At 47.4% G+C, this 11,294-nt stretch overlaps 1 protein-coding gene across 1 annotated transcript in view; it reads left to right on the top strand.

Moving 5' to 3' along the window:
• HTRA1 (HtrA serine peptidase 1) overlaps positions 1–11,294 on the top strand; it is a gene marked incomplete at its 5' end in the record, with an annotated part of 66,050 nt that overhangs the window by 28,836 nt on the left and 25,920 nt on the right. Inside the window, 2 exons of the mRNA XM_007936912.1 lie at positions 3,519–3,618; positions 5,960–6,164. Of these exons, the coding sequence (XP_007935103.1) occupies positions 3,519–3,618; positions 5,960–6,164 (305 nt within the window). The remainder of the gene's footprint in view (positions 1–3,518; positions 3,619–5,959; positions 6,165–11,294) is intronic.

Here is an 11,294-nt window from a genome sequence, read left to right as displayed (position 1 = left end):
CTTCCAGCCAAACAATAGACAGGCATATGATTTGAACATTTACCTGAGGTAGATACACTCCTTGGAGAGAACAAGCATGAGAGAAAGAAGGGCTGCTTATGCACAGGGGGACAGCTCAGGGGGCAGGAGTCCGTGGAGGAATGGACACAGGGAAGGGGTAACTATTGGGAGGAAGTAGGAGGGTAGATGTTGCATTGTGGTAAATTGTGGTCAGTGATAAGAGACAAAGTGTATGTGAACTGCTGTATGGAAAGTGTATTTGCTCTGTAAATTTTCACCCAAATCACAATTAAAAAAAAAAAAAACCTGCGATACGCTGACGACATAACTTTCATTGCTGAAAATGAGGATGACTTGAAGCACTTACTGATGAAGATTGAAGAATACAGTCTGTAGTGTGGATTACGTCTCAATATAAAGAAAACAAAACTCCTCACAATTGGACCAATAAGGAGCATCACAATAAATGGAGAAAAGATTGAAGTTATCAAAGACTTCATATTACTTGGTTCTACAATCAATGGCAATGGAAGCAGCAGTCAAGATACAGACAACGTACAGACCTCCTTCAAGTGCTGAAAAGTAAAGATGTGTCCTTGAGGACTAAGGTGTGCCTGACAGAAGCCAGGGTATTTTCAGTCACCTCATATGCATGTGAGAGCTGGACAATGAATAAGGAAGACTGGAGAAGGGTTGATGCTTTTGAGTTGTGGTGTTGGCGAAGAATGCTGAAAGTACCATGGACTGCTAAAAGAACTAACAAATCTGTCCTGGAAGAAGTGCAGCCAGAATGCTCCTTGGAAGCGAGAATGGCCAGACTTGGTCTCACCTACTTTGGTCGTGTTGTCAGAAGGGACCATTCTCTGGAGAAGGAAATCATACTTGGTAAAATAGAGAGCCAACGAAAAAGGGGAAGGCCCTCAATAAGATAGAGTGACACAGTGGCTGCAACGAAGGACTCAGGTATGGCAGGGATCATGGGGCTGGCACAGGACCCGGGCAGTGTTTCATTCTGTTGTACATAGGGTTGCTATGAGTCAGAGACAACGTGTTGGCACCCAATCACAATTAAAAAAAAAAGAACCTGCGATACGCTGACAACATAACTTTGGTTGCTGAAAATGAGGATGACTTGAAGCACTTACTGATGAAGATTGAAGAATACAGCAACAACAACAGACACAGAAGTGGTTTCAAAGCGCATAAATATGCCCCATTGGACCTAAATGAAGCTGTCCCCCAGTTTGCCTTCTAAAATGCTTACAGCCACTCGATATGACAGACAGAAAGAGATAGTGGCCTCCATCAATTGCTGTTTAAGTGTCTTATGTCAGCAAATTCTCCAAAAGCTTTTGACAATTAAAAGCTTTGCTGGGCCCCCTGGCAGGGTGAGTGGAGGCCCTGAAGCAACCCACCTCTGTTCAGAGTGCTTGTGGCTGGATGGGAGTCAAGCTTGTCCACTGGAGCCCCAAGTCTGCAGGCAGGTGGCCCAAACTTGTGCAAGTCTTACACCTTTCACTTCCAGCCTGAGAATCTGGGAGACTGGACCGCCCCTCCCCCCACAGTGAGGGAGGCATGTGTGCGTGTATATGTGCGCATGTCCGTGTAGATGTGTTTGTGTATGTGTGCCTGTTTGTATGCATGTGTGTGTACATGCCCACACTTGTGTACATACGTGTGTGTGTGTGTGTTTGGGAGGGAGTGGAGGTCAGTGCTCTGGTCTTCTAGAAAATGAAGGATAGTTTTGCAGGTTCCAGGTTTCTGTGTAAATTGCAGGCTTCTGTGTGGATGCTGCCTGAGCAGACTGTGTGGGGACCAAAGACGAGGTTGGCATAGACATCGATGGGGAATGAACAGTTTCCTGTCTTTTGTGCCCCATCCATCCTGGATCCATACTCTTATAAGATAGGATGAAAACAAGTTACAACGAAAGTGAAATAAAAATGACACAAGACAGCCCTGACTTTTAATTTTCAGATTCCCAGGCACAAGAGTCCTTTGTCATGTTGCCATAGACATTGCAGGAAGCGTCCTCTTCTTTTCTGTACTTGGGTCTCATCACCTGTGGCGGCTCCCAACTCACGGAGCGTCATCTAGACCATGCTCTGGGCAGCTGTGATGGGCTAGGCTATGGCAGAGAGGAACAGAGCCAAGGAAGGGGTGTGTGGGTCTCAGCTGTAGGCTGGAGGGCAACCTGGGAGCCTGCTTAAGCAGAAAGCCACTTGGTCAGGGAAGAGCAGGATGCCGCATTCTGAATCAGATGCCTTGGGTGTGTTCATGAAACTGGGGCGGGAGGAGCGCTACACCAGGGCTGTGGGACAGCTTGGTCTGAAGTAGCTTTGAATGTGCTCACCATGTGGGGGTCCACAAATTATAGTCTGTGAGAGCATGTGTTGTTAAATCCAAATTCACCAAAGTTTGAACACAAGTTTTATTCTGAGCAGTGCCTCTGTATGTGTGTAGGGAGGCCATTTTGATTCCAGACAGCTGTCCTTTTGAGTAGGATGAGGCGTTTATGTTGCTAGAGCAGTTTCTGTCAGGCTTTCACAGATTGAGTCAGGCTTTTTGCGGTTAATAGTTGGTTCTGAAGAGGCGCACTTGGTGGTGCAGTGGTTAAGGCATTTGGTTGCTAACTGAAAGGTCGGTGGTTCAAACACCCCAGTGGCTCCATAGGAGAAGGATGTGGTGGTCTTGTCCTGTAAAGATGACAGCCTTGGAAACCCTCTAGGGCAGTTCTCCCCTGTCTTATGAGGTCACTAGGAGCCAGAATAGAGTCAACAGCTATGGGTTTGGTTTCTCATTTGGTTTTGAGTGTAAGAAAAACCTTAAAATCAAAGTAAGCTGTCTGTTATTAATTTTCCTGTTCAATAACGTGTCTGTCTCTACACAAAATTATGTCAGGTGGGGTCATTTTATTTCTCTTGCTCTTTTTCTTTTCAACCATGCCAGGACACCTCTAGTGTTTTTTGGCCTGGGATGTGACAGCCAGAGTTGGAATGAATGGTCAGGCATGGAGAACACTGTTCTGGGAACAGATGGTGGCCTCAGCTTGCCTTACGGCATCAGTGGCAAGGACGGGACAAAGTTGCCTTTGCCTTCATGCTTTTTTTGTGATCATCTTTAAAATGTGTACGTGTGACAGGCATCTCATCAAAGCAGGGGTCAGCCTTCCCGCAGTTCTGGCGTTTGCTGAGAAAGGTGGCTTCCTTGCCGTGCTGGGAGTTTGGCAGGGATGCTGTCAGCGTGCTGACAGGTCAGAGTGACCCGTGGGGGGCGGTGACACACTTGAGAGGAAAGAAGCCGAATGAGATGGTAACTTCAGTAGATTTTGCTGCCCGAGCTGGATGGGTTATCTTTGGGGCTGGTAGGACCTTTATAACCCAGGTCCGGGTATTGGGCCCACCACCCCTTTAGGGGTCCAGATTGTGAGCAGGCCTTTTGGCTCCCTCTGACCCCTGTTTCTCCAGGCCACCGTGGCTCACTGGTCTAAAGTGTCTTCTCTTTGCTTTTGTCCCCAGGGCAGGAAGACCCCAACAGCTTGCGCCACAAATACAACTTCATAGCTGACGTGGTGGAGAAGATCGCTCCGGCTGTGGTTCACATCGAGTTGTTTCGCAAGTAAAGGGGCCTTTCTTTTTCTCTGCAACCTCTGACCTTTCGCCAAGGATATGGAGCCATTAGCAAAACATCAGGGCAGTTTTTCAGACACTTTAAAAGTGTCAAAGTGTTGATGAGGGTCGTCCTGGGGGAAAAGAAGCATTTCTTCCTTAGGATGTGTTTCCCTTTGGACTTACTAACATTGTCTTAGTGACAACACACCACACTGATGTTCCACTAGAAATGAAAACGAAGAGTTTAATTGAAGGATATAAAACAAAACATTCCACGAAATGGGGAGACACACGGACAACCAGGTGAAAGAAGCTACAGCGTGTCTGAATTACAGGGAGACTGTAGTTTCCATCAGGAGAAACAGATAATAGGGCTGTGTTCACAGGCACGGAACAGGGAGGGGCAAGAGTTACAGGGCTTGTTAAACTGCTCTCTTCCAATGCCAGCATCAGGCATGTCCTGAGATCTGTTGTGTCTGAGGTTGCATCTTCAGGTTTGTTTGACAAGACATTCTATTAGCGTTCTGTCTCACTGCCACCTATCTGTCCCCTTATCTTCAGGGAACAGGCCTATGCTTTTGGGATTTACAGAGTCCACAGGCATGGAGGAAGATCTCAGTGAGTGAAGTCTGACTTGGGGGGTAGTCAGGAGGCGTAACCAGGGTGGTTAGTGGGTCTGGATCACCTTGGTTACAAAGTTAGGAGACAGCTCTGGGCTTCATATCCACGCTAAGCCTATCTCGCGGCTCCGGGTCAAGACTGAGCAAGGAGTTCTTTGTGGACTAAGCTGAGTAAATGTTCTTAACAGACATTTTCAAGAAACAGTTCCTGGCCCAGGCTAGAGATCCTGCCCCTGCTTACTTTGTGTTACAAGTAGTTAAATATCGACCAAGAGGTTGGGTTGACTCTTTAGGACAGTAGAAGTGAAGATTTCAGTTTAATTCAGAATGGAGTTTTAATTCAGGCCTGGAGTCACCCTGTTTCAGCTGTGCCAGTACCTCAGTTTTAAGGTTCACAAATAGAAAGTCTACTTCTTGACCTTCCTAGGTGAACCTCGTGCTTTGGAGAGATTCCCTAAGAATATGTTCTTTTTAACTTTCTGTTGTAAATATGTACATATGTATAAAGCACAATGTTTGCTGACCCAGTATTTTCACATGGATGATTTAGTGATAGCAGTTACATTAATCATGTTATGCAGCCATCACCAGTAATTGTCTAAGATGGTGCAATGGTCAAGTGCTCAGCTGCTAACCAAAAGGTCGGCAGTTTGAACCCACCAGCCACTCCATGGGAGAAAAGACCTGGTGATCAGCTGCCATAAAGAGTCCAGCCTAGGAAACCCTGGGGTTGGTTCTATCCTATCCCACAGGGTCTCTATGAATTGGTATTGGCTCCATGGCACAAAAGACCAATGAGAAGTGGAATTTTTTGATGCATGCAAAAACTGACACAAAACTTAGTTTCTAAATGTTGTTGTTGTTATTGTTATGTGCCATCAAGTCGGACCCGACTCATAGCGACCCCTCCTTGGGTTTCCGAGGCAGTATCACTACAGAAGTAGATTGCCCAACCTTCCTTCCGAGGAGTGGCTGGTGGGTTTGAACCACCAGCCTTCTGGTTAGCAGTCAAGTGCCTTAGGCACTACGCTACCAGAGCTCCTTTCTAAATGTTAAGTATACCCAATATATACATTTTACATACAAGCGTCCATCAGAGATAATTGTGGGTTTGGTTCTAGACCACCACAATAAAGCAAATATCGCAATGAAGTGAGTCACAAAGTTTTTAGTTTCCCAGTGCGTATAAAAGTTGTTTACACTATATTGTAGTCTTTAAAGGTGCTCTGGTGATGCTGTGGTTGAGGTATTGGGCTGCAAATCAAAAGGTTGGCAGTTTGAAAGCGCCAGCCGCTCTGTGGGAGAAAGATGAGGCAGTCTTCTTCCATAAAGATTTACAGCCTTGGAAACCCTTTGGGTGCTGCTGTGAGTTGGAATTGACTTGATGGCAGTGGGTTTGGTTTTGGTAGTCTGTTAAGTGCACAATAGCATTATGAAAACATTTGAAATATTGTGAGAATTACCAAAATGTGACACAGACACGAAGCCAACACTTGCTGTTGGAAAAATGGCCCCAATAGACTTGCTCAGCACACAGTTGCCACCGTCCTTCAATTTGTAAAAAGCGCGGTGTCTGCGAAGTGCAGTAAAGCCAAGCCCCTCAGATGAGCGTTGCTTGGTACGAAGTGGGATGGCTGGGGGCGTGGTGCTTCAGAACCAATGGGTCAGCGTGTGGCAGAGTGAGCTCAGGGTGTTTCGGACTCACCTGTGTGTTCCTTTGGGTTTTAGGCTTCCTTTCTCTAAGAGGGAAGTGCCGGTGGCCAGTGGGTCAGGGTTCATCGTGTCCGAGGATGGGCTGATAGTGACCAACGCCCATGTGGTGACCAACAAGCACCGGGTCAAAGTGGAGCTGAAGAGCGGCGCCACTTACGAAGCCAAAATCAAGGATGTGGATGAGAAGGCGGACATTGCCCTGATTAAAATCGACCACCAGGTAAGCGGCCTTCCCGTTGTGATGGAAGCGTGTGCCTTGCCTGTAGCACCAAATTCTCAGACACTCTGGCTAAAACTTGGAAAGTCTGGAGCTGTCCAGAGGGACCCGAGCCCTCTGATTGGTGATACTTTCAGGAAAGGCACTGGAGTTGGCGTGAACTAGTCCAGCCCAATTAAATGAGAGCACGGAGGAGCTGCTTAGTGTGGCCTGAGCGGCCGAGGGGTATCTGGGGAAGGAGCTCATAGGAACTTCTTTAATATAAGATCAAGACTACTCCTTGGGTGGTGCAAATGGTTAATGCACTTGGCTGCTAACCAGAAGGTTGGAAAGTCAAGTGTATCCAGAGGTGCCTTGGAGGAAAGACCTGGCAAACTACTTCCAAAATACAGCCACTGAGAACCCTGTGTGGGTGCAGTTCCCCTCTGATACATGTGCTGTTGCTGTGAGTCCAGGTCAGCTCCACAGCAACTGGTTTGGCCTTTTTGGTTATAACGTCATAGAGGTTTTAAGGTAGCATGTCAATTTCTTATGAAAGGTCAAATGCTTGGAAAGAGACATGTAGATAGACAGTGAAAGGTGCACCCCCCTGCCATTCCTGATCCCAGAGAAAACGGGTATCACGGATTCTGTGTGCCTCCTTCAGGGATATATATATATTTTTTAATTGTGATTTGGTGGAAGTTTACAGAGCAAATTCACTTTCCATATAGCAGTTCACACACTTGTTGTCTCATGACATTGACTACAATTTACCCCAATACAACAGCTCCCCTCCCACTTCCTCCTGATAGTTACCTCTTCCCTGTGTCCATCCCTCCATGCACTCCTGCCCCCTGAATTGTTTCCCTGTGCATAAACAGCCCTTCTTTCTCCCATGATTATTCTCTCCAAGGAGTGTATCTACCTCAAGTACATGTTCAGCTCATATGTCTGTCTTTTGTTTGGCTGGAAGCCACAGGTGTGGGTTGAATTCCAGACCTGAAGGGCAGCTGGGGGCCATAGGCTCAGTAGTTCCACCAGGCTTTATCAGACCAGCAAACCTGGTCCCCTTTTTTTTTTCTAAATGATTTTGAGTTTTGTTCCACATTGTTCTCCCTCTCTATCAAGGATCTCCTACATAGATCCCCCTCCGAGTGGATGACAGTGGTAGCCGGGCACCATCTAGTTCTTCTGGTCTCATAGTCATATAGGCTGCGGATCGCATGGTGTACCAGTCACTAGGACTAATTGTTTCCATGAATCTTCGGCTTTTTTCATTCTTCTTTGCTGTGGATGAGGAGAGACCCATCGTTGCATCTAGATGGCAGCTTGCAAGCTTTTAAGATCCCAGTCGCTACTCACCAAAGTAGGAGGTGGAACAATGTTTTGTGTAGTATGTTATGCCAATTGAGCTCGATGTCCCCCTTCATGGATACTTTGTGCGTTCACAGCGTACATGGAACTTAAGCAGGCTGTGGAGCAACGGTATTTATAATGAGCAGAGCCACTGTCACCAGCAGCCTTGGAAACAAACAGCAGGCTACAGGGTTTCCACTGCCCCTCCATGTGTTTTAAACAATGGTCTGTACTTAAAATATTGTGGAAACCTTGTGTTGAAACAGAGTTCCCAGACTTCTTTCTCACAGGCCTTCTCAGAGCCTTTAATATGCTAATGTGCGCACGACTCCGACACACAGGAGGCTTATAATGTGCGGCTTCCTCAGGTTATCTGCAAATCGGACTTTTTTTGGGTAAGGGGTAAAACTGAGTCCTGGTGAACTCAGCTTGGGAGATGTGTTTGCAAGTCATTTGCTTTCTGTTTAAACATCCTCTTTACAATGTTTTAGTTCTGTTGATTTGCTTAGCAAAGCCTTCCTGTCTGAAGTTAAACCCAGCTCCCCCTGGATTATCGGAAATTCCCCATTTCAGCACCGGCCGCGTTGAGGGAGGTTTGGTGGCTGGTGGCTGAGCAGTGAGGTGGCCTTCCTGGTGTCCTCAGATCCCTGTGATTTTCCAGACCTCCCATGAAATGAAGATCCAGGGTAGGTTGGAATCCTCTCACCTCTAAGGAAAGGACCACAGGCTGAGGGCAGCAGGGCCCTTTTTGGCTCGCTGTCTACCTGAGTAAACGTTACCTGCCTGTTGGCTGTGAATCAGATGGGTGTGCTGTTGCACAGGCTGTTTTCATATGTGATGGTGAACACTGGCTTACTGGGGACATTGCCTTCTAGAACGGCTCTGCCTGTACTTGGGTGTAGGATTCTGGGTATTGGATCTTTTCTCCCCACAGCGTTAAGGTTGCTGCCCCAGCCTGGTCCCTTCACAAGCAGCCATTCAGAAAACCCGCGGTAAGCACACTACCCTCCCTGACCCCCGCGTGCTTTTCTCCACCCTCTGCATAGCTATATGGTGAGGCACAGGCCTAAGAGGTGAAGCAGAAACAGGCTTTGGGCCTGGTCGGGTAACCAGCCTTCAGCAAGGTCACAGTTGTGTGTTGTTTCTATCAGGCTACTGTGCAATGTCCACTAGCAACCATTCTTCCAAAATGTGGTCTTCAGTCACAATATAATCATGAAAACTTCTACTGGATAAGTTCCACTCTGGGCCTGGCTCTGCCCTAGTGTCTAACATTCACCTACCTAATCTGCAAGATGGCTGTATTATCTGCATTTAGAAATCCTGTGCAGGGGCATTCCACCCTGTCATATAGGGTCACCAGGAGTCAGACTCAACTCGCTGGCGCACAACAACATAGAGGAAGAAACTGGCTTAGTGAGCTTACATGACCTGCCAGAGGCCCTACAGCAGAGCATGGTGGTGCAGGATGGAACCAGGGCTTGTCCAACATCTAAGACAAGTAAGACATGTTGGGTCATTATAACTACTCTATTGGAAAAAAAAAGAACAAATTAAAAAAGAAGAAAAAAATCCAGCCCCTTGCTCTTAAGTTGATTCCTAGTCACGGTGACCTCATGTGTTACAGAGTGGACTGCGCCACGGTGTTTTCTCGGCTGTAATAGTTCCAGGTTGCCAGGCCTTTCTTCAGCATTACTGGGTGGGTTTGAACTGCTAACCTGTAGGTTAATAGTGGAGCGCGGACCCTTTCCTTCATCTGGGGACCTAAAGCTAATCTTTGTTGTTAGTTGTCTAGTTGACACTGACTTGTGGCGCCCCATGTGTGTAGAGTAGAGCTACTCAGCAGTTTCCAAGGCTGTGACTTTTCTGAGACAGATCACCAGGCCTTCCTTCTGAAGCTCTTCTGGGTGAGTTCAAACCACTAGCCTTTCAGCTAGTTGCATGCTTAAGCGTTAGTGCCAAGGTGGGAGTCAGTCTAGCCTTCATTGTTGTTATGTGCCGTGGAGTCGGACCCGACTCATAGCAACCCCTCCTTGGGTTTCCGAGGCAGTATCATTACGGAAGTAGATTGCCCAACCTTCCTTCTGAGGAGTGGCTGGTGGGTTTGAACCACCAGCCTTCTGGTTAGCAGTCAAGTGCCTTAGACACCGTGCCACCAGAGCTCCTTGTCTAGCCTTTAGTAGGGTGATATTTATTCTGGACCCTTTACTGAGTTTTCTTTTTGTTGTACCAAGTTGTTGGGCAGAGTGCTGTGGTAAAAAGGTAAGTGGTAAGTTATTCAACCTGTGAAGTTTGGGTTTCTCCACCTGTCAAGTGGGGACGGTCACGCTCTCTCTGAACACATTGTCACGACTATGTGACACCCCCTCTATGAAAGGCCATCTGTCTGCTTGTGACAGCCCCTCTGCTCCAGCTAAGACTATCCCAGCACATTTTTGGTAGGAGTGGGTGTGGGTACACACGGTCAAACTGTGCCATGGTTGAGAGATGCCCCTAGAATGTTGGAGACCTCAGTCCTGACAGATCTTAAACACCTGCAGCATTGCCCTTTGGGGGAGGCATGGGGACAGGAGGGGACGGCCCCTCTTCTGTTCCCATTTTATCTGTTGCTGTTCACTTCTCCCTCATCATGCCTCCGTTCTTCCCTTTTCCTCCCATGTTTTTGGTGAGCTGTAATTTACACACAATAAAATGCACTAATCTCAAGTGTCCACCTGCTTGGATTTTCAAATGTATGCACCCCCAAGTAACCACCATGCATTTCAAGTTGTAGCACTCTTACAGAACCCAGAAGGTTCTCTCCCAATGTAGCCACTCCTCTGTCCTCTGTCACCACAGACTGCTCTAGAATGTCACATAAACAGAATCTTAGTCTGTACCCTTTGGTGTCTCAGTACAATGTGAGATTCACCCGTGTTCCTGCTGTGTCAGCGATCTGTCCCTTGGCACTGCTGAGCAGCTTTCGGCTGGGTGGATGTACCACGATGTTTAAATCACTCTGTTAATGGATTTTTTTAAAACCGCTCTGTTAATGGATTTTAGGGTTGTTTCCAGCTCTTGGCTTTGAGAATAAAGTCTCTGTGGATGTCTTGTTTCTTGGCTCCGTACTTAGGAGGGAGTTGCTGGTCTCATCAGTATTTTTGTCTAACTTTTCTCTGGACTGTGAGTGGGCTGAGACCGACTCTGCTCCTTTGCTTGGCCCTTTCCATCTTGTGGTTTTGCTTGTTACCCTTGAGCCAGCTCTGACTCATGGGGACCTTGTGGATAACACAATGGAGGCTTGCCTGGTCCTTTGCCATCTTCACGACCACTCGTGTGGCTGGGCTCATCGTCAGTACTGTATCGGACAATAACATCCAGCTGTGTTTCAGGAGATTTTCACTGGCTGACTCTCAGAAGATGATTGACAGGTCTGTCTTTCTAGTCTGTCTTAGCCCGGAGGATCCGCTGAAACTTGTCCACCACGGGTGGTATTTGAAATACTGGTGACGTAGCTTCTAGCATCACAGTACAACAAGCTGCTAGACAGGTGATCCAATCAAAATCGAGTATCATCAGATTGAATTAGCACAATGTCTGTCCTCCAGGGAAAGTTCATCTGGGCTTTGGCACGGGTGTCAGGAGTTTGTGTTTTATAGCTCCTCAGTGATGCAGGTCGAGGACACAGATGAGTGACTGCAAGTCCCTGGGCTGTGACCACCTCATGGCCCAGCCTCCTAAGCTAGCCACTATCACCCAAGTGCCTGAGCCCGTGGCCACCACTGTTGGGATGAAGCTGGTGTGGCGGGACAGCTG

The sequence above is a fragment of the Orycteropus afer genome, unplaced genomic scaffold (genome assembly GCF_000298275.1).
Source record: "Orycteropus afer afer isolate SDZICR_OR568_19922 unplaced genomic scaffold, OryAfe1.0 scaffold00038, whole genome shotgun sequence".
NCBI lineage: Eukaryota > Metazoa > Chordata > Mammalia > Tubulidentata > Orycteropodidae > Orycteropus > Orycteropus afer.
This window is presented reverse-complemented; position numbering and strand designations above follow the sequence as displayed.